We start from the raw sequence: 22,790 nt of genomic DNA, 5'->3' as shown, positions 1-22,790 counted from the left end.
CCTCCGACGTCACACGGCCGGTGAGTGGGGGAGAGGGCTCAGATCCTAGGTCTGGCCTGGGAGCTCAACCTCCTTGTGGTTTACCGACTACCTTACACGAAGGGAAAGAACGATGAGCCCCAGGAAGTGGCCTTGACCTGATGGACTTGTACAGGCGGCTCCCCTTTTTGAGGTGTGAGCCCAGACTCCCGCTCGCCTGGGCTTCGGGTGGCCCCAGAACGGAGCCAGTTTCAGGGTCCCTCTGGGCAGGTGTGCGGGGGCCACAGCAGGCGCCAGGTGAGCTCATGAAGGGAGGTCACAGGTGGCAGAGCTGGGCGGCCCTGTGTCCTCACATATTTCTGAGGGTGCCCTGCACGTGCGTGTCTTTGCAGACGCACGCACGGGGCACTCCTGCCTGTAGGTCCTTCTGGTGGGATCACCAGGTGTAGCCTTTTCACAGGTGCTCCCAAACGACTTGTCCGAGGGGTGGCACCATTTCCACCCCTGTCTTGGTCCGGGAGTGCCCCCCTTCCCCTCCGTCCTTGGCAACGCCGCCAAGGTTTTCCGTCTTTTTCCTAGGTGGGCTGTTGGATTATCGGTGAATCGGGGGCTTCATACAGCGTCCTTCTCCCATGAGTCGCCTGCTTCGATCCTTAGTCTCTGCTTGTGTTGATTGCGTATCCGCTGATTTTCAACCCTGTTGAGCCACAGAATCCTTTGTTCTCATAAACTCTCACCAGGACTCCTACCCTAAGTTGGATGAGAGAAGAGCTGTATTTTGGAGGGGAAACGGGCTGCCCCCGGAGGGCACCTGTTCGCCTCCCTGTGCCCCTGCACGAGCCCCGAGTGCTCAGTGGAGCGTAGTTTGCAAACAGCTGGTACGGTCCTACCACTCAAGGTACAGACGGGCAAACTGAGAAGGGTAGTGGCCGAGGCGGGTCTCCAGCCCACGTCCCTGACTGTCGTCAGTGTTGACTGGTGGTGGGAGAGTGATAGTGAAGGGTGGGGGGGGGGGGGTCGTGATAGTAGAAGGGGAGGGGGAGGTGCTGGAGGAGGGTAGAGGCTGTGGAGGAGACGATGATGGGTGTTACTGTGGTGGTGATGGTGGAGAAGGTGCCGGTTGAGGAGGTGGAGGGGCGCCTGGGTGGCTCAGTCGGTTAGGCCTCTGACTTTGGCTCAGGTCGTGATCTCACAGTTCGTGAGTTCGAGCCCCGCGTCGGCCTCTGTGCTGACAGCCTGGAGCCCGCTTCCAGTTCTGTGTCTCCCTCTCTCTGCCCCTCCCCCGCCCGCACTCCGTGTCTGTCTCTCTCTCAAAAATAAATACATATTAAAATAATTTTTTTTGAGGAGGTGGACATTCTTGCCTCGTGCCTGATCTTGATGGGGGGTGCTTATACAGTTTTCCACTGGGCATAATGTTTGCTGTAGTTTTCTGGTAAATATCCCTTTCCAAGTCAAGGACATTCCTTTCTATTCTTAGATCGCCAAGATTTTGTGTTGCGAACGGGTATTGAGGTTTATTAACTGCTTTCCAGTATCTCCAAGATGAGACAATTCCTTTCTCTCACCGAGGGGACTGTATGCAAACATCCCTGGGGCAATCTGAATGAGCCGGTTCGTTCTGGAGCATGGACTCTCCCGCTGCCCTGCTCGCTTTCCCGGTCTCCCCTCGCTTCCTCCCTAAAACGCAGACACTTTTCAAGGCCTCAGGAGCTGGATGTAAGAGGAGGGTGAGGCATCAGAATAGAAATGATCTCCCCGTGCTGGGTCAGCGCTTTCTGCCTGCCTGACTTCTGCTGCTGTTTCCTGTACTAATCCCGGGGGGGAACAGCTCCCCCCAGCTTGTTCCAGACATAGCCCGAGACATTCTGAGGTTGCGTTAAAATGTTGGTGGCAGACAGACAGGGGGGATCTTGAAGGCTTGCATTCCTCTCCGGGATGCCAGAAGTGGGGGGGGGGGGCGGGGAGGTGGGGCGGGTGTGTGGCTGGGGAGGAATTTTTCTTGGGGGGAGGTTGATTCGGGGTGTGGGGAAAAGGGCTGGTTGCTAGGCAAAATCGGCGGAGATGAATCATGTTCTGGCATGAGTTGGTTATTGGCTAAAATGAGAAGTTGTCCAAGTTTGTGGAATCTTTTTGTTGGAGCTGGAAGGGAATATGGATTCATTGGGTCCGGTCCCCTCCTTGTGCAGAGAAACTGCGTGGACAGAGGAGAAAGCGTTGCCCAGGGAATGAGAACAGGTCTTCCTTTTGCCTACCCTTTTCCGGGACCTGTGACCAGAATGGGCCTTTGGGAGGGCCTCCTCTGTGGTACACAGTTCCTGTTCCAGGTATCAGAGATCCAATGGTGAATCCTCAGACGTGCCCTCCCCAAGCGAGGTAAATCCAGGGTGCTGTGTACTGTGGAGAAAATAAACAGTATGATGAGCTAGACAGCAGGCATGGGTTTCTACCTGAGCAGGGGTGGATGGGGTGAGGTAGGTCCCAAACGGAGGGGGCGGTCTTGGGAAGCTCTGGGGAAGAAGGCTCTGGGCAGAGGGGCCAGCAAGTGCAAAGGCCCTGAGGTGGGGAATGAGCTTGGGGAGTCTGAGGGAGAGGCCACTGGGGCTGGAATGGGTTGAGTGGGACAAAAGGTAGGCAGGTAGGGCCTCCGAGGCCAGAGAGAGAGGTTCGGTGGGAAGCCACTGCTTGGCATAAATCCTGACGTCTCCTTTCTGCCCTGTGGCGCCTGCTAAGGGCCTGTGTTGTGGGTGAAGGAGCATCTAGTAAGCACCTACTGGGTGCCTGGCTGTCCTGGCCACTTTGATCACGCGACCTCATTTTGCCCTGTGACAGCCCCTCGCGGGTTTTCTACATGAGAGAGGCCCACGCTTGCTCGTGGCCACGAAGGGCAGGTGGCCGTGACCCAGACTCTCTCCCTGAGGCCCTCAGCTCTGTCAGCTCAGCCGGAAAGGGACTCGCCTGCACGAGCAGACCATCCTTTGGTTCAGCTCCCTAGAAAAAAGAGTGGGAAAGGTCAAGAGGAGACAGATCCCGGCGGCCGCCCAAGAAGGCTTGCCAGGAAGCAGGGCCACGCTGTCCCAAGGCTTTGGGGTTAGAACGGATGAGCACCCGCTTGAAGGGAGATGGTCCCCAGGGGCCCTGCTGTTGTGGGAAAGTGAGCAAGACGCTGGGGCTGTGGGGCAAATGGGACAGTGTGAGAAGCTCCCACAAAGCTCCTTTGCCTCCTAAACCCCACAGATGCCTGAATTCCTCATTGGTGGTAAGCCCTTGGCTCTTCTTCTTACAATATGCAGATCTCCTCTGAACCCCAGATTGTGATAAATTCTAGAGACTGTCAGTGCCAAGCGCCCAGATACCAGACATGTCTGAGGGGCTGTCAGACTTAGAGCCCCTCGTGGGATCGACGGGCACTTTTGTCGGGGGCACATTGCTGCCCATGTCCTCCCTCTGCCCAATCCTGCTTTGTTACCCACTCTTCCGCAGGTGGTGACACCAGGGACACGCCCAGATAAATACCCTTCATGCTAACTTGCATATCAGAGTCGGCTTCTTGGGGGAACCTGACCTGTAACAGTGACGGTGCTATCGATGGGGACAGTGATGGTGATAACGATGGCGATGATGGGTATGACAATGATGGTGGCAGTGATAATGGGGATCCTGGTGATGATGACGATGGTGATAATGATGATGGGACGGTGGCGGTGACAATGATGATGCTGGGGATGGTGGTGGTGGTGAAGGTGAAGGTGATGATGGTTAACATTTATTGAGCGCTAAGTGCATGCCTGGCTCTGTGTCTTTTTTGACTGGAGCTGGGATAATTCATTCAGTCCTTACAGCGATCCTGTGACTTAGGGGCTAGCTTTCTGCTGATTTTTCAGAAAGGGAGATCAAAGCTCAGCTTGGCGAAGTGCCTGCTTAAAGTCACATGCAGAGGTCACGGCAGAGCTGGGGTCGGAACCCAAGCCCCCAAGTCCTCATTCAGGGTTGCTCCCTAAGTGACTCAGGGGGCCAGTGACGCAGGGCTGCATGTGGTGGGGAGGTATTTGGGTAGAGGGGTGTCCAGCCCAGTTTCCACATTGGGGCTTCCTTTGACCCATTGGCTTGAGGTGCCAGGGGCAGGATGGGAGGCCCCTGGAACTTCTTGGGCACAAGCAGCTCTAAGGGCAATAATAGTTGTCCTCACCCGGGGGGCCTTCTGGAGTTATTCTGGGAGCTGGGCTTCTCTGAGGTGCCTAACATGACTTTTCCAAAGACAGCTGGGCGGGGAGGGCGGTGGTGGTATTTGAGGCTGGGCCTGGGGCATAGCCATACCCTGTGGTTGGCCAAGCACCGTGGAGGGAGCTTGCCCAACAAGCCATGTGTGACAGAAGTCACATCTGTGTGTTTCCTGCCCTGTGCAGCCAGACGAGAGCTCTGCGTGACTTTGAAGGACTTAGTGTGAGGGCTGGTCTCGTGGTGAACATACCATAGGTTGGAAGCCTTGAGGTTGTGGTATTTTAAAAAGAGTAACAGTAATAGTGGGAGTAGTAACAGTAGAAGTAACAACAGCTACTATTTGTAATGGTAGTAATGATACCCACGCTCATAGTAATAATGGCAGCAGAGAGCGTGAGTGGAGTCGTAACAAGCAGAGGGCCTGGACTCCGGATCAGGCAGCCTGGGGCTAGAATCCCTCCTCTGTCACTTCCTGGCTGTGTGATCTTGGACATGCCCTTTAGCTGGTGGTTTCTTCATCTGCAGAATGGGATAATAATAGCAGGTTAGGAGTCTCCTGGGAGGAGCCAACGAGCTAATCTATAGAAACACCCAGCAACTGCGCCTGGTCCGTAGTCACGGCTGAGCTGTTGTGCGTAATCATAACAGACCCATAACAATAATGAACTCTATGTATCGTATGCTTTATTGCATTCTTTCATTCAGTTGTCAGGTCAACCCGACCGGGTAGGTACTGTTATCGTTCCCATTCTGCAGATGAATAAACTGAGGCTTGGGGTGGTTGAGGTTTCCTGTTCGGGGTCCCACAGTGGCAGCCAGGGCTTGAACCCCCCCTGTCTGATTCCAGCACTCCAAGCTCACTCGGCTTTGTGCTGCTGCTGCCTCCCTGTGTGGACATGGCCTTCTCTGGGGAGGTGGTTTTTGGAGGGGTTGGCTGATGTCACCTTGGAGGGTGGAGAAAGCAAGTAGATGGGCCAGAAAGAGCCATTGATGAGGGATGTGCTTCTCATCCATCTTCTGGTTGGGGCTGGAGGTCGTCTGCAGTGTCCCCTCACTCTACCGAGACTCAGTGGGACCTATAAGTGTTTTGTCGTGAGGGTGGACAGAGTCTGTATTCCTCCCTGAAGTTCAAGGGGCCTCAGTTATCAAGAGATGCCTCTCATTTGCTTGGCATTTCAATAAGACTCCAGGATAGAGACCGCTAGTTTTGACAGGACATGCTTAATGGGAGGTTCTAAAACTGTGCATTCTGATGTGGTCCCAAGTGGCCCAAATCCAGGAATAACATCTAGGGAAGGTTAAGTTAGAGACATGGTCATAGTTGTGGTGTGGTGCTTTGGAAGGGGTGGGAGGTGGATAGAGGACCTCAGCAGAGTGCTGGCCTTCTGCTTCCTGGCTGTGTCATCGGAGGCAAGCCATTTCACCATTCTGAACCTGGTTCTCTGTCTGTCCATCCGTCCATCCATTCCCCACCCACCCACTATCCATCTATGTATCCATTCACCCATTAACCCACCCATCCCCCCCATGTATTTATCCATCCATCCATCTACCCACCTACCCACCCACTCACATACCCTCCATCCATCCACCCTTCTGTTTACCCACCCATTCATTGACCCATCCATCCATCTATGTGGACACTTAACCCATGAACCCATCCATCCATCCCCCCACCTACCAATCCATCCACTCACCCATCCACCCACCCACTTATCCATCCATCTATCCATCCATCCATCCATCCATCCATCCACCCACCCACCCACCCACCAATCCAAACACCCATCCATTCATACACCGAATAAGCATTCAGGGAATCCCCTAGTAAGTTAAGAACTGTACCAGATGCTGGGTCCCATAATTAAGACATTGCCTTGAAAATAATCTATATAATCATCAACAGAAAACTAAATTATGGACCTTCATATATAGAATGCTGTGCAGCGGTGAAGAATGTAGCAGGTCTATAGGAACGGAGAGGGAATGGCCTTCAGAAATATGGTCAAGAGGAAAATAAGCATGGCAGAAGTGTGTATAGTATGCTACCATCTGTGTGAAAAAGAAACAAAAGGATGGTCTACTTAAACATGTATACTTGGATATGCCTAGAGAATTTCTAGAAGGACACCTACGAAACAAGTGTTAGAGATTGCCTTGGGGAAGGAGGCTGGGGAATTAAGGATGGCAAGGAAACTTATATAGGACTCTTCCATTTCAGGCTGTTTGAATTTTTTTCTTGTGGTATGTTACCTATTTAAAACTGAAAAAAAAAAGAGACTTAATGTCTGTGCAATGATACGGAAAAACAAGAGAAAAGCAAATTGCAGTGCTGTCTATGACACGTATGTGATTAAGAAGTATAGGGGACTGCGGGAGCAGAGAGGGGCACCTAGCTCTAGCTCAACCTGGGACAATCCGGGAAGGCTTCTCAGAGGAGGTGATGCCTGAGATGAGGCTCCCAGGCTGAGTGGGGGTTAAGGGAGAATGCCTGGTGAGGGCATTCCTGCCAGAAGCAAGGGAAAAGCCTAACAGTAAGGTTCAGCATGGCTGGGGCAAATCCATCGATGTGGTAGGAAGTTTGGAATTTGTCTGAAGTGCAACAGGCAGCCACGGACAGGTTTTAAGAAAAGGAGCGACGGAGTCACTTTTGTTTAGGAAAACCCCTCCGGCAGCCACGTGTGAAACGGATCCCAACAGTGAGGCTGGAGGCAGGGAGATCACGGCGGGGGCCAGGAGAGAGATGACGATGGCCTAGACTAAGGCAGACGCTGGGGGCCACCGAGGAAGGGACTCGGGAGCTCTTTTGGAGATGGGAGGTGACACCTCACAGGGCCATGAGCCTCCTCTGAAATAATCTTAGCAGGCTGATTTGCAAAGGGCGCCGCGGTTCTCGCCCGTGGGTGCATACTGGAAACTCCTGGGGAGCTTTTTAAAAGGTACCAGCGCCCAGGCTCCACCCTCGGGACATCAGATTTAATCGGGCGTCGGGGTTAAAGCAGGCTCCCCGGACGGTCCTGAAGCACAGCCAGCCAAGGGCCGTGGTGCTCGGTGGCGAGTTGGCCAGATGAACGCACGGGGGGGGGGGGGGGGTGCTTATCCCGTGTTGGTTTCCCTTCATGTGGATTCTCAAGGCCCAGGTGAGCCTCGGGCCCGCGGGAGGAATCTTTGATGTGTCCTGCCAGCGGGAAACCGGGAAGAAGCCTGGGCCTTGTGGCTTGAGTCAGTTTGAATAACGGCCCCCTCAGAGGGCTGCCGTGCCCATCGACGGATGACAAACGTCAGGGCCTGGGTGCGTGATGGACTCTTCCGACTTGCACGTCAAGATCTCTCCGTGGAGGTTTTCCTTAGAGATGCAGAGACCTAGCCTTAAGCTCATGGAAGGGTACGCGATGCCCTCGTGTGGTTACCACTAGACTTGTCTGGGGAAAGGAGGGTCTTGAATGTAAGTCAAAAAAAAAAAAAAAAAATCACTTCTTTTCGCTGCACAAACACCTACTTTGAGGTTTGGGCTGTTCTGGTAATCTTGCTGTGGCCGTCTGCGAGCAGCTCGTGGCGTGTAGAATTCTGGTTCGAGTCTCAGGGGATGTTAACCGGGACAGAAATGTCTCATTTTTTTAAATTACAGAGAAAAGCGGTGGGCAATTGCAGTGTGGCCACATATAATAAAGAAGGCAACGGGACCGGCTTAGCCTAGAGGGATGGTGAATTAAATAGTAGAGTGTGCCACACGGGACATTTTGACATGGCTCCACCCGGTGGCCCTAATTTGAGATTCTTATAAAGGCCCCAGTCTGTGGAGGGAATGGGCTTTGAAGTTCTGTGCCTTCCTCCAGGACTCAGAGGACTTTTCGTTTTCTTTCTTTCTTTTTTTTTTTTTTAACTTTTGAAGAGTTGGAGATTTGAGATGGTTAGATGGTACTTTCTAAGATCACGTTTTTGCTAGAAAATTGGGCCTTTTTAAGTGGGATTTTGGCTGATGCAGGACTGTGGGGTACCTCAAAATGATACCCACAGCTCCGGGGGCAGATGAGGGTCAGGAGGGATGCTGGGTAGAATGTTATTCATGCCTGAGCCAGGGACGGATGTTTTAAAACCTCAGGTCACTGTACATGTGCAGACAGCTCCGAATGAGCTACTCAAATACCACCCCTGTGCAGGGCATGGCAGAGAATGGACAAAGGAAGTTCCCTCCCTGCGCCTGGGCTCCTCCACCACTATCCAGAACCACCCAGGCCATCAGAAGTCAGAGGCATTAGAATCACCTGCCGGGGGGCACCTGGGTGGCTCGGTCGGTTAAGTGTCCGACTTCAGCTCAGGTCAGGATCTCACGGTTCATGGGTTCAAGCCCCCATCGGGCTCTGTGCTGACAGCTCAGAGCCTGGAGCTTGCTTGGGATTCTGTTTCCCTCTCTCTCTGCCCTCCCCCGCTTGCACTGTTTCTCTCTCTCTCTCTCAAAAATAAACATTGGGAAAAAAAAAAAAGAATCTAAAGGGGACGTAAAGTGGAATGATGGGTCTAGAAATCTCCATTTTCAACTCATCCCCTGGGTGTTTTTTTTGTTGTTGTTTACTTATTTTGAGAGAGAGTGAGTGGGCAATGTGAGGGGCAATGAGAGAGGGAGAGAGAGAATCCCAAGCAGGCTCGCACTGTCAGCATGGAGCCTGATGGAGGGCTCGAACCCACAAACCAGGAGATCACGACCCAGGCCAAAATCAAGAGTCAGATGCCCAACTGACTGAGCCACCCAGGCACCCCCCCCCCCCGCCTTTTTTTTTAAAGTCGTACTGTCACAGTCTTTAGTATGAATCTGAATTCCGTCAGTGATCTATACATACCCAAATCAATTTCTTGGGTCAAAATTGTAGCTGAATTCATTTTTAAAGTCAAGGTTCCAAATAGCTGGGACAGTTCTCTGAAACGTTAACAGCCTTTCCTCCCACAGGGAGGAATCCCTACTATAAAGACCTGTGCTAATTTATTTATCACATCGTATTTTAATGTGATTTATTTCTCAATCTATTAGTTTGCAAAGAACCACGAACAGAGATGGCCCTCTCCTTTCACCTTCACCCCATTCCGTAAAATGTGACACACATCTGGCCATCTCTGTCAGTGGTCTTTACTGACCAGTTTGCTGAGAAAGGTGCACACGCTGTCACGGTTCAGTACCTGGGAGCCCCAGGGGGCTCGGGGCGGCACCTGGGGGTGAGTGAGGGATCCAAGAGACAAGGCTTACCAGAGAAAAACATGGTCTTACATTCTTTTATTATATATATATATGCAAATCTGTTTTATGTACAATAATTGGCTCTCTCAAATAATCATACCAAGGCCTTCTACTGGTAATCTTCGTCAGACAGGGTCAGCTGAAACGAGGTATCGGTGCACTTCGTGGACCAGCACAGCAGACTTTGTTCCTGATTTCAGCTTTGAGGCCATGCACACAATTCAAAATATACACAAACTGGGTTAAGGCGATAAAAGGGGGCTGAAAGAAAGCACGGGGTCTGGAACGAGTAAACTGTGTATTTTGCTTGCATTAGAGCCACAACGTGACCAGCAAGTGCTGTGCGTGTCTCAGAGGGTCTCGTACTGTAGTGTGAGGGGCTTCTGAACATCTACGGTGATCGTGTGGCGGGTGCACAGACAGCGTATATGACCTGCCGGTCGCTTCGCCGAGGGCTCATTTCTTCTCCGCCTCTCCTTTCTTGGGTTCTTGTTTCAGTTTGTAATCGGCCAGGGCAGCCTTGATCGCATCTTCAGCCAGCACTGGAAGTGGCACAAGGAAAGACAAGCTAAGTTTGGAGGCTCTACAGACAGAGTCTTAGGAATCGCATCTTTAAGAGCTGGAGGGCCGTGGTGCTGGGAAGGGCTTAACAGAGCCGACTAGCCAGGGTGCGGGGGGTGACGGGCAAGCCTGGAAAGCCAACCAGCCGTTTCCTGAGCCAGGCTGCTCCCGTCCAGTGGCTCTGGAGACACACTGGGGTTTAAATACCTGGGATTTGGGCCTGGTCCCTCAGCTTCCTGGAATGCCCTTTCTCTTCTATGAGACTGGGACACTGTTTTCTTGCTGGGATAGCGTGAGGACTTGCACCACGTGTCTGATGCATCGGAGGGACAGGAGAAATGGTCTGGTCTGCTCACGTGGAGGTCAGGAATAAAGGTGGTGGACGCTGGCTGAGCAAGCTGGCATGACTTACGTATTGCCAACAGGTGGCACCTGCCACGTTACTCTCCAGAGACCCCAAGCTTGAACACTTTTACTTTGGAGTCGATGTTACAAATGGCGCTATGGGGGAAAATAGAAATGAAGAGTGCTGGAATGACAGCAGCAAGCAAGCCAGCGGCAGAGAGCGGCAGCTGAAGGCTGCGGTACCCAAGGAGGCGGCCAAAAGAGGCGGCTGGGGGTTTTCTGAAGCCGTGTGAAAATGCTTGAGCTATGGCCTGTATTCCTGGGTACTTGAAAGTTCAGCTCAGGTGGAAAGAACTCCGGTCTCAGCAGACTTCCTGAAGGCTGTGTTCCACGTCCCTGCCCCAGCACTCTGTTCTCCTGGGGGTCTTACCCTGGGCAGGAGACCGGGCTCTCTGCTGATTTGTAACTAATGTGGTCAGTAAACCTCCATCAGTAAGTGAAGCTGCCATTTCTCTTCCCTCCTTCCCGTAGAAGGTTGAGAGAGAGGATGGAAAAAGCTTTAGATTTAAGGCAGAGACTGAACTAGAAAGCCACGTAGAGGTGTTAAGGCATCTGGGCTTTCGCTTAGGACAGCGTAGAGGGGACTAGTGAACGAGCGGACCTGGTCATCCCGTACACAGATGCAGACCTCGACGGGAACAGCGCCTGGGAAAGGACGCGACAACACACATACAACAGATGGGATCGTGGCAAAAGCTTTTCACCTTTACTGGTCTGAACTGGACTCTGATGGGGTGGGAACAGCACAGATTCTGGCATCAGAGATTGGGGGCTAGGTGCTGGCTTTCCCACTTAGAAGCCATGGAACTGGGGCGCTTTAACCCGAGCCCCGCTTTCCTGGTCTGTAAGAGGGAGACATAATGACACCTTCTGTGGACTAGCAGACGTTTCTGAGGCTGAGAAATGATGCCACGAAGTGCTCAGCATGATGCCCAGCACACATGACCTCCTGGAAGATCCTCCTGGAGACGACTGGGTCACCTGGAGTTTAACCCTCTCAAGGCTAGAGACAGACTCCGCGATGAAAATGGACTTGCCCGTACCCTGCACAAATGCCAGCTGATACCTGACAAACTCCCAACTGCCCCAGCTTGTTGGATTCTGGAGCAGAGACTTACTGGAGCAGTGCAGTTTCACGGGGGGAAGGCAGAGCTCCTTGGCGATGTCTGTGTTCTTGATGGTCAGGGCTTCCTCCACCTGAGACACGTGAAAGACCAACAGTTTTAGCAGCGATGCTCTCGCTTAAAGAACAGGCAGTAAGAAAAGAGAAGGTCAGAGAGGCCCTCCGGACAGGGTGGTGGGGGAGGATTTCCCTTTAACAGCCCCAAAGGCCCCTCGCTTGTGCATCAAGGCTGCAGCTGGGACGCTCAAGGGTGGAGTTCGCACACCCCAGCGCCTGGCCAGGGTCAGCAAGGCCGACAAAGACGGTCCCACGAGCCAGCCAGTGAGGAGTCCCTTAGGGGTCTGCTGGAGGCCAGCGACACGAGTCTTTTTTTTTTTTTTTTTTTTTTTTTTAAAGGCAGGGATTTCCTATTCTGGTTTTGTGAATATCAGCTTTACTGATGGTCTTATACCAAATGTTTAGAATAAATCCCTTCAACTAGAAGTGCTAAAGAGTGTCAGCGAGGTCAGAGAGATGGCAGATAGGCCAGTGGCACAGACAGGTCTTGGGGTGAGAGGTCTCTTTAGGCTGCTCCTCTGCCTAAAGGAAGACCTGTCTCCTTGAAACACACTGAAAAGGATGCCTGGGTTTGGCTGAGTGCCCAAGGGCACGTGAGGCGGGCCTACATGGCATGGAGCCCCGCTGCTTAAGGAATGCCAGATTTCCCCATCTGCCCCCCAGTTTCCCAATTCTGCTGACTTCAATGATTATGCTTCACATTCTGTTCCTAGTAACTCAGATAGGAGGACCTCAAGGTCATAGAAAGGCCCTCTTTCCTCCACTTTCTGGTCACAACTCAAAGGCCAGATCCTGGGAGCACAGGTGCCTTGTCTCACTTCCCCCTTCCCTGAGGACAGTGCTTGACAAATGACTTCAGAGCCACCTCCTGCCAGAACAGGTTAGGTGTGTGCTTGCCAGAGGAGCTTGCCAGCCAGAAGGCCTTGAGCCCCAGGAGGCAGGTGGCACGTGGCCTGGCACTCCACATTGCTGTAGAGCTGCCCAGCTCCCCAAGCACACCCCTCCATGACTCAGCTCCCTGAACTTGATCCCTTGGGGCTGCAAAGATAAGCAGCCCTGCGTTTTGGCTTTTCAGAGAGGTTTTAATGACTGGATTTTAGAAACTCCAGCTCTTCGCTGCATTTGGGACCTTCTACCTCTGCAGCTGCTGGGAAAGAGGCTTTGGCAGAGAAAAGGACGGAAAAGATGTTCCAGCCTCTCTCATTTCTACCCTCTGAGGACCTGCTGATCAGCCACCGGGATCACTGTTCTGACTTATTTGTTCACTTTGCCTCCATCTTTGCTGTTTTTGATTCTTTAATCCCTCTTTTAGCACAGGCTAGTTTGTTATTTCACGAATCCTTACAAACCACCTGCAGTCCTTCCTGAAATATGATGGAAGGAAATAAACAAGAACACAAACCACGATATAACCTCTCCCATCCTTAAACTCCTAGGAAATTATAACATTATCAGCAACCTGGGAGAAAGCCACAGATTTCTTTGTAGTTCTTTTTTGTTAGAGGGGGAGGTGAAGATCTTTTTTCTACATAATTAAAAACAAAAGTAAAACCATCAAAATCCCTGAACAAATAAAAATGATCAACCCCCCCCCGCCCCCATTAAAATACACCTAACAAAATTATCCATAATTCTGAACGTAGAGAAGAATTTAATCAAAACCTGAGTAGGAGAAATTTAAAAAATTATTAGAATATTTTGAAACAAAATCACAGTGACTCCCCGCCCCCAACAAGACCCTTCCCTGAATTCAGAGGTAGGTTTGTTGGGAATGTGATTTAATTCTCGCAGTTTGTAGGCAACCTTACCGTCTTCCCTTTTACCCATTCGGTGGCTAATGAGCTGGAGGCAATTGCAGAACCACAGCCAAATGTTTTAAACCTGGCATCCACAATCTTCCCCTGTTCATCTACTTGAATCTGAAAAAGAGACAAGAGTTAAGCAGTGATTCCTGGTGCCGCCGTGTAGAACTTGGGTTCTCCCCAAGGACTTTGGTCTTGATTTTCACACTTTTAAGTTCTGGCATTAATGACTACTAAATTTGCTTTGCTGCAAAGGGCTCAGTGGTGAAAAGTGTAGGAACAACTATCACAACTATACAGGCCTACCTGGTAAAGACAGGCTGAAGAATGTGCCCCCCTCCCTCCGTGTTTTGTTTTTGTTCTGCAATCCTAGCTTGCTTTTTGGCTATGAAGGTCTGCTGCTCATGGCTCTCAGTCAATCTGTATCTTTAAGCCCTGGGAGAGTCTGCAATAAAGGCCTCTGGTTAATGCTTTTTAGTTTGGCATGAAATGACATCTAGTGGTTCCCTCCTGCCTCCCGTTTCTGTTTTCCAAGACAGGCATGAAGACCTCTGGCAAGCTTCCTACTCACTCCCCAAGGTGAAGTAGATGTGGTCAAAGTTACAGTTTACCCAAAGTGCCAGTCCCTCCCTTTGTGTTGTCTCCCATTTGGGGGGAGGGTTGATATACTGCATTTCCTGTCTCACCGGGGATTGCTAACTGAACGGTTGTGGTTTTCCTTTGAAACTCTACCGAGCTGAGGTTGGAATTTAAGCTGAGACAGCAGAAAAGGGAGACTGGTTTACTCTGTCAGAAGGGGTCAGCATAGTGTGTTAAGAAGGAGAACTAACACTCAGCTCCCACTCTAATGACTGGTGACAGCAGCTCATCCCATCCTGTCCTAGGAATCCAGATGGAGACCAAATGAAATGCTGTACGTGCAAATGGTTTGTGAACTAAAAGATGAAAACCAGTGGCACCTGTAATTTCATCACATCACCACAAGCTGGCGCTCCCACCAATCCGGTTCCAACGTTTTTTGATGTCTTGTCAAGGGATCCTACATTCCTAGGATTTTCATAATGATCAACAACCTGAAATGAGAAGGTTAAGAGAAGACATGATCACTCTTTCTTGTTACCGCCCCCCTGCCCCCACTTGATGCTAAGCTCCTTGCAGCCAGCAAGCAGAACCTGACAATCCCTGAACACCAAACTTCACCCCAGCAGAAGGGCTTACACTTTATGTCCATGAGACTTTATAACCCCATCTTTTTGTAGCTCTTCTCCAACTACCTTCAGACATTTGAGATGCTGGAGAAAAATCAGCAAAATCATGTCTTAATTCCACAGGGTTTTTAATCACAAGTCATTGGGATCAAATAGCATTTATGTTATTTCCAAATAAAATCCATCTTCAAAGAGTAATGATTACTGTTAACAATTCTAAAATGAATTATGGTCCAGCAATTGAAGGACTGCCCAGAAGCCTCAAGGAGAATGTTCCAGGAGGAACAATGCTATGGAATGCGTTTGTGTGTGATAAAATAACCGTCCTATGACTGTTTTTCAAGGCCCTGAAATCGCTCTGGTGGAGCAGCGCACCCTGGTGGTTGAAAGGCTGCTAGCCCACGTTCGCGGAGCGTGTATTGTCAACAAAACACACCCCTGGGTGGGGGAGGAGCGAAGTCCCTGCAACCGTGCAGAAGCCAGAACGGAATGATAATCTGGCATACAAAAGGCTTTAATGTAACCTCGAGGCTTGTCCTCCAGTTAGTCGTAAGTCTCCCTACCTTCCAGTTTGCTTTCCCCACTTATCCGACCACGGATTTTGACTCCAAGCCCAAGGACGTACAAAATAGTAAGCTAAATCTAGACTTTTTGCCCCATGTTGATTTACCGCGTCCTTCAGGTAGTCCTTTTCCGAGTGGGAGAGTTTCATGTCTAGGGGACTCCACGCCCTCGGAAGGCAAGGGCTGCAAACTACGCACCTATCCCTACACCCCCGGCTCCTTTCCTTTCCGTCCGCCAAAAAAGACAAAAATTAAAATATTATGACTGTTGATTACGAGTCTGACTCCACTCGGAGCCTAAGGGCTCCGACAGCAAGAACCGCACCACAGATGATCTCCGTGTGTTGGGCACCAGGCCGAGGACTCCACAAGCACTACCTAGCTCGTGTAGATGAATGCCAAGACCTCATTTTACAAGTGGGGAAAACAGGTTCAGCGCAGAGCAGTGACTTCCCCAAGGTCACCTGGCCAGGGCAATAGCCTGGCTGAAGCCGGAGCCCGCGCCGGTGTGTGCGTTCATCCCTGAAGTCAGGCTGCCAGATTACAACAGAGGCCTCCTTCCCGGGCTGTTGCGTTTTAAGGCTGGGATGCCCGAAATCGCAGCCAGCGGCGGGGCCCACGGGCAGCGGTTAGTTTTATTTCAGGCGCAGGTAGTCACTGCGCAGCAAACGAAAGCTAGTCCAGGCAGAGGCGCGCGAGGGGACGGCCCCCACCCTGGCTGCACTGGGGGCTCCCGAGGCCGCGCACAGCCCCGCAACCGCTCCTCTCCAGGCCGGGCCTCCGCCGGACGCTGACATACCTGAGTCCCTTAGGTGGTCCTCGTCCTCCCGCCCCCTTGCCGGTGCGGGCCCCGCGCAGCCCCTCATCAGCCCCTACCTTCTTGTGATACAGCCGGGCCGGAGCCGACAGCTCCCGGGGGGGCACGCGCGGGCTTCGGAGCAGCAGGGCGGACGCCGCCCGCCTCAGACGGCCCGCTCCAGCCGCAGCCATCTTGCGGGCTTGCGCCTGCGCAGGCCGAGCGCTAGACCGAGGGGAGGGGTGCGCCCGCGAGCCGGCTCTCCGCTTAGAGCGCGCACCCTTTTACGTCACCGCGACTTCGCGCCTGCGTCCTTCCCCTCTGTGCACCGGTCCCCGTTTGGCCCCGCCTTGACCACGCCCCTCCGGGGGTGGGCGGGACACGGAGCTAAAGGATGGAAGGCGGAGGGCTAGTTCTTCCTGTAGGGCTGTGGCTCTGAGGGGGTGCTGAAGCTGCAATGGGGACCCAGATTTGCGTTCACAAAGCCTACCGCCGGAGTGGGCGCAGTGGATCAACCAGTCTACTTCTCTTACCCCCACTTTTCAGCTTCAGGAGTTGAGGGTCAGAGAGATTTAGTAACTTGTCCAAGGTTGCCCAGGCAGACTAATTTGGGAAGCTCTGACAACCCTGGTTCCCGTGTGACCCTATGCGAATGACATCACCTCTTTAAGCCTTGATCCTGACTTTTGTACTAATTCAAGGACAATTCATTCATTGAGCAATAAACGTTGAGTACCTACCATGTGGCAAGGCGTTGTACTAGTCTTTGGGGATCCAAGGGAAAGAAAAAACGTATTCATTGCTTACATAATTAACCTTGCTAATGAGGGAGAGAGGCAACAAATACACATCAGTATTTTCCTACTAAAAAATGAGCTTGAGGACGCGAACACACCATGCCCTGATTTTTAAAGAAGTGCAGATATGAATTTATGTCTGCATCTATTTCTCTTTTCATAAAGAGATAATTTATATGACAATGCTTGGAAATGAAGAGTTTCTAAATAAGTGTAGTAATGTGATTTATTAATCGAGGTTTGCAGAATATGATCTTAAAAAACCAGAAAACTCACACATATATTTAATGCCCAGTAGGCACCAGGTATTACATAAAGGGGAGGAATCTCTTTGGGAAATGGGTTTTTCTTGTGAATGGTGCAATTGATCCTTCCCCTGAAAACTTGTTTTCTCTGCGTTTGAGGCTCGGTTACTGCGGAGACTGAAACAAACACCAGGTCGGGCTAGGTGGGAAGGCAGGCGTTTATGCCTAGATTCCTTTTGACCTTCTCAAGATGGCGCCAAACCCTTCCCTTCAATCATCACTTCATGACTTCCTCTATGGCCTGCACTTCTGTACAAAGACTCAACTTCTGTCTAAAGTTGCGATGGAACATGAGCTGTGTTAGGGAGTTTTTCCTCTATGAGTACTTTTACATGTATGTAAATGTGTAACCGCTTTTTAAAACCCACGATCGTGTTCTGATGTAGCCAAAGAATGGAACTGACCGAAAAGGTTAGGAGCAGCACAAGCACCAAGTTTATTAGGACGAGAGTGAAACAAAGAGACCCCTGTGACCTGGAAGGGGCTCCTTAAAGAGGAGGCTCCTTAAGTCGTTGGAGAGGGAGGGCTTGTATGGGCTACAGTGGTGGGACCTTTTGAGGTGTAACCGTGCAGCTAATGAACACGGATATGGTCCCTGGCAGATTGTTCCAGGAAGTGGGTGTCTCAGACAGCCCTGTACTTTCTGCTCTGCTATTAACAAGGGGCCACTTATCCCTATCTGCCCAAGGTCAGTCTGTCTCCTGTCACAGTCCCCCCTTAGAGGAGGTGACCCCAACTGCCCTTGGGGTATGTGGGTGGTGACCTCTCTGACTTCTTCATGCTGGGATGGGGCATGGAGACGAGTGGCAGCTAGAGTCCCTCCCTGTGGGGTCTGTCTCGTGGCCCCCAGTAAAGGTCTAGTGGCACTTCCATTGCTGGGTACACTGATAGGACCATTTGGAGGTGTAAAGGACTCTAGGCGAGAAGCAACAAACCAGGTGAGTGCATTGAGAATATAAAGTCCTAAGAGGAGCATTAAGGAAGGGGTTAATAAGGGAGCTGTTAGTGGCCAAAGCCAGCGCCAACAGTTGAGCCCTTAGGGAGCCCCACCAATTGGAAAGAGCCTCTATGGAGATGACCAGACTGTTGGAGGAATCGAGACGTGTGGCCATCTGTCCCGTTATTGATGTAGAAACAACGTTCTTCCTTAAGGAAGGCACAGGATCACCCCCCGCACTTAGGTTAGCAAGTCTCAGGCCTGTCGGTTTTTTATTTTTAAAAATGTTTTTATTTTTTTTTTAACGTTTATTCATTTTTAAGAGAGAGAGAGAGCATGAGCGAGGGACAGGGAGAGAGAGAGAGAGACAGAGAATGTGAAGCAGGCTCCAGCCTCTGAGCTGTCAGCACACAGCATGATGTGGGGCTCAAACCCATGAACCGTGAGATCATGACCTGAGCCGAAGTCAGATGCTTAACCGACTGAGCCACCCAGGGGCCCCATAGGCCTGTCGGTTTTGAAGTGTGACTCCTGCCAAGGAGTTCACCTGCTCTGCAGGTGTTTGTATCCCCTTGATGGTCTCCCTCAATGTCTTGGCCAGTTGTGCTGAGAGGTCTACGGAGGTGCCTCCTAGGGCTGTTCCAGACGCTCCCAACAATCCAGTCAACAAAGAGACCAGAAGGGGAGCAATAGCCACCCTTCGGACCCTGGTCAAGGATCATTTAGAACCTGCAGCATGCTGCTGGAACCAGGCGCATCATCAGCTGGGGCAGCTATGAAAGTGAGGAAGCACTGCCCTCTCCATAAGGGCGGCAGCGTGATGTACTCCCTGGTTCCACAGAACAAACCCTCTTCCACCCAGAGGTTTACGTGGAAGTCGTAAGTAAAGAGGGCTTGGGGTCTACTTGTTGCAGGGGGGCCCCCTGACAATCTGCTCCAAATTAGGGAGGCGTCTGAGTCTTTCCCGTATGGTGGATGCAAGGAAGCTGGAGGGATATGTTTTGAGGAAGAATTCTTGGGACGAGAGGAGTGGTGTGGACGCCAGACTTAAATTTGCTGAATTATAAGAGACGGTAGACCTTCTGGCTACACGGACATTGCCTGCGGTGCAGGAGGTTGTGCGCTTTGGGGGATACTGGGCTCGGAGGAAACGTCGAGGAAAAGGTGATATTTATCAGTGTTCTTACACGCACTGAGAGAACTGCAGCGGGGAGTTCCAGGTCTCCTTCCGCAGAGGCTCTAGTGACTTGGGATGTGAGATTACATTGAGATGTGGGGAGATTACCTGTGAAGAGACCCGTGTGTGGGATGGACGCTGAATTTTCAAAGCAGATTGGGAAGACGGCACTGGCGTTGAGGTGGAGTCGGTCCAACCGGGCGAGGGTGAGGGTACCACTGGACCAAGGGGTGTTGTTCCTTTTAGTTTCCGTATCCTCCTTCCAGGCTTTGAAGAACAGCCATTCAATGTGAGCGCCGGGGAAAGGACTGGTAGAGGAGATGAAGGGGGTGACAGTGTCATTGGCTCATAGCCACACAGACGTGGGGGCTGGGACGACTGTGCCTAAAGAATCCTTCCCACAGATCCAGCAGTCAGCTAAGATAAAGGCAGCGGCAATTAATGGAACCCACTCGAGGATTCCCTGTGGCAGCCGGCACCATAAGAGTGTGAGATATAGAAATATTAAAGCCCTAGGGGGTCATGGTGTTGTTATGAGACGTTTAAGGGGTGGAGCACTTCTCTGAACTTCTTGAAGAGGAATTGTAGGTCTTCAATAGTCTCACAGTTGTACTTGTCTCCTTCTTTCTGAGGATCGTCTGGAGCTCGCCAGGGCTTTAGACGAGTGTGGTGAATCCAAGCATCTCCTCCTGAAATCTTACCAGCAGAAGGGGTGGAGAGGATCACCGGGCAGGGGTCCTCTCAGGAAGGCCGAAGAGAGGGGGAAGGAGGAGGAAGAGATTGAACTAGAACTGGATGCCCGGGCTCAAATAGAGGTCCTCCTTGTATGCGCTGTGTGGTATTTTCGTTTTCTTGTAGTGCCCTCTGGAATTTGGAAGGAGAAATGACATGTTTGACCTGTTACTTGTCAAATAATATGTCGTTGGTTAGAAAGGGTCTCCATAAAGTGTCTCGGAGGGGCTAAAGCCAGACCAGCCCTGAGGAGTATTCCTCATTCACAGCAAGGCAATAGGCAAGACCCGTATCCAGGGGAGGCTCATCTCTTGAGCAAGCTTTTTTTAGGTGCCTCTTTAGAACCCCGTTTGCCCTCTCAACCTTTCCTGAGGACTGGGGTCTCCAGGCACAATGTAGGTGGTACCGAATACCTAGGGCAGCAGAGATGCCCTGTGTGATGGACCATTATCACTCTGAGTGCTTTCAAGCAACCCAAATCGGGGAATATTTTTTTTTTTTTAATTTTTTAAAATGTTTCTTTATTTTTGAGAGAGAGACAGAGCATGAGTGGGGGAGGGGCCAAGAGAGAGAGGGAGACATGGAATCTGAAGTAGGTTCCAGTCTCTGAGAGGTCAGCACAGAGCCTGATGTGGGGTTTGAACCCACCAACTGAGAGATCATGACCTGAGCCGAAGTCGGATGCTTAACAGGCGCCCCAGATCGGGGAATAATTTCATGTTCAATTGTCTTAATTACTTCCAGGGCCTTTTCCATCTTACTGGGGAAGACCTCAATCCAACTGGTGAAGGTGCCCACCCACACCAGTAGGTACTGTATTCCTGGAGTTTTTGGCAAATACCGGCCAATCCTCCCCCATGAAAGACCCTGTTTGTTGGACTCCTGGAGGAGCCACCTGATGGTGCTTGGGGTTATTTATTTATTTATTTATTTATTTATTTATTTATTTTTTGATATATTTCTCAGGATCCTACCACCTGCTCAACAGTCTAAATTTTTTTTTAATGTTTTTATTTATTTTTGAGACAGAGAGAGACAGAGCATGAGCAGGGGAGGGGCAGAGAGAGAGGGAGACACAGAATCGGAAGCAGGCTCCAGCTCTGAGCTGTCAGCACAGAGCCTGACGCGGGGCTTGAACTCACGGACCATGAGATCATGACCTGAGATGAAGTCGGACGCTCAACCGACTGAGCCACCCAGGTGCCCCTAGTCTAATTTTATTTCCTGTGAAGAACTTACATGTCCACTGAAGTGTCCCGTCTCTTTCCAGGGTTTTAAGCAGTTTCCATCTGGTAGCGGTGGGCAACAAGATCTTCCCCTGTTCATCCTGTAGCCATCCCGAGGGCAAGAGGGTAAATCGCCAGGACAGGGCTCTCATGGTTTCTTTGTCGCTGTATTGGGGTTTCATGGGTTGTAAGGGGGGTTCCCAAAAGAGAGGAGCTATTTTGTTTTTAGGGGAAACACTATTAGCTGCCTGTTTGGCTGTGGCATCAGTCCTTTTATTTCCCTTTGCAACCTCATCTGGTCCTTTTTGGTGGCCTTTACAGTGTGTTGGGGGAAGAGACTGAGGTCAGGGGCACCTGGGTGGCTCTGTCCCTTAGCGTTCAACTTCAGCTCAAGTCATGATCTCATGGTTCGTGAGTTCAAGCCCCATATTGGGCTCTGTGCTGCCAGCGCAGAGCCTGCTTGGGATCCTCTGTCCCCCTCTCTCTGCCCCTCCCCCGCTTGCACTCTCTCAACAATAAACAAACACTGAAACACACACACACACACACACACACACACACACACACACACACCCCGAGATCAGTAAATGACCTATCTCCTGATGGAACTCTATAGGAGTCCCAGTGGCTGTTAGAAAGTTTCTTTCTCTCCAGATGACAGCATGGCCATGAAGGACCAAGTAGGCATACTTAAAGTCTGTACAGATTTTGAACTTTTTACCTTCACTAAAGCTCCAGGGCCCCGGGTGAAGGCTATAAGCTCCACAAGAGGAGTTTGAAGATGAAAGGTAGAAAATGCGGACCGGGGAGATGAGCCACGCTAGAGTGTCAGAATCGGAAGCAAGTAGCCACCTTCCACTGTAGTTTGGGAAACCTGTGAGTAGGACTCCTTGGAAGTCTCCCGGATCACTCCTGGGAAGATTTCCGGGGGATCAATCCTGGGCTTCTCCACTCATTTCCCGAAGGGAGAGGCTGGTCGAGACAAAGAGGAAAATTGAGCGGGATACCCAAACGGGCGGTCAGGGGTCAGGTTCCGCCAGCGCCTTCAGGCGTCCACCAAAGAGTAGTTCGGTCAGGACTCATCAGCTGTTGTTTGCCCTCCCCTAAGTCCCATGCATCGGGAAACTGGGTCTCCAACACATCCACGTTCCCAACTCCGTTTGGGGCGCAGCTGGGAGGAGACCCAGGGAACCTGTCACCCGAGGCTTTGAGAATGGCAACGCCCCATTCGCTCTTAACTGGCTAACAGGTGCCCATAGTTTGAGAGTTCGTGTGAGATAGGAAAAGAGGGTGCCGACTGCTCCTTACTTACGGTTAGAAGACGTGGAGATCTCCAAGGAGCCTTCAAAGCTGTAACCGTTTTTTAAAAGCCGGGATTGTGTTCTCAAGAATGGAACCGACCAGCAAGGTTAAGAGCAGCACAGGCACCAGGTTTATGAGGGCGAGGACGAAACAAAGAGACTCTCGCCACCCCGGAGGGGCTCCTTAAGGAGAAAGCCACTAGGGCATCCGAGGGGAGGGCTTCTGTGTGTTACAGTGGCGGGACCTTTTGAGGGGGAGTAACCGTGCAGCTGCTGAACCTGGATAGGGTCCCCGGCGGATTGTCCCAGGAAGTGGGTGTCTCAGACGGTCCTGTCCTTTCTGCCCTCTTGTTGTTATCAAGGAGCCACT

At 51.4% G+C, this 22,790-nt stretch overlaps 2 protein-coding genes across 5 annotated transcripts in view; one reads left to right on the top strand and one right to left on the bottom strand.

Moving 5' to 3' along the window:
• Positions 1–9,451: 9,451 nt before the first annotated feature.
• ISCU (iron-sulfur cluster assembly enzyme) lies at positions 9,452–22,672 on the bottom strand. Of its 3 annotated transcripts, XM_042961357.1 has the most exons (6): positions 22,432–22,672; positions 19,270–20,025; positions 14,338–14,451; positions 13,385–13,495; positions 11,515–11,593; positions 9,452–9,972 (listed from the first exon to the last, which is right to left on the bottom strand). In XM_042961357.1, the coding sequence occupies exons 2-6, from the start codon at positions 19,501–19,503 to the stop codon at positions 9,887–9,889; spliced, it is 624 nt and encodes a 207-aa protein (XP_042817291.1). In that variant the 5' UTR covers positions 19,504–20,025; positions 22,432–22,672; the 3' UTR covers positions 9,452–9,886. The 3 variants fall into 3 exon arrangements, with proteins under 3 accessions (XP_042817291.1, XP_042817292.1, XP_042817293.1); XM_042961358.1 differs by lacking the exons at positions 19,270–20,025; positions 22,432–22,672 and adding an exon at positions 16,026–16,197; XM_042961359.1 differs by lacking the exons at positions 19,270–20,025; positions 22,432–22,672 and adding an exon at positions 14,653–14,820.
• The window catches only part of SART3 (spliceosome associated factor 3, U4/U6 recycling protein), a 36,576-nt gene continuing 36,245 nt past the window's right edge, over positions 22,460–22,790 (top strand). Inside the window, exon 1 of one of the 2 annotated variants that reach the window (XM_042961356.1) lies at positions 22,460–22,527. The gene's annotated coding sequence lies outside the window, so the exon portion shown is untranslated. The remainder of the gene's footprint in view (positions 22,528–22,790) is intronic. The other variant, XM_007092338.3, reaches the window with a different exon arrangement.

This window comes from Panthera tigris, chromosome D3, assembly GCF_018350195.1.
Source record: "Panthera tigris isolate Pti1 chromosome D3, P.tigris_Pti1_mat1.1, whole genome shotgun sequence".
Classification (NCBI taxonomy): domain Eukaryota; kingdom Metazoa; phylum Chordata; class Mammalia; order Carnivora; family Felidae; genus Panthera; species Panthera tigris.
This window is presented reverse-complemented; position numbering and strand designations above follow the sequence as displayed.

Excerpts from the sequence above, each read along its gene's own strand:
- ISCU (XM_042961357.1), bottom strand. The coding sequence starts at position 19,503 with ATGACACTGTCACCCCCTTCATCTCCTCTACCAGTCCTTTCCCCGGCG. Across the intron at positions 13,496-14,337 it reads GTGATGTGATGAAATTACAG|ATTCAAGTAGATGAACAGGG; the intron begins GTGCCACTGGTT and ends TCTCTTTTTCAG. Across the intron at positions 9,973-11,514 it reads CGTGAAACTGCACTGCTCCA|TGCTGGCTGAAGATGCGATC; the intron begins GTAAGTCTCTGC and ends TGCCACTTCCAG.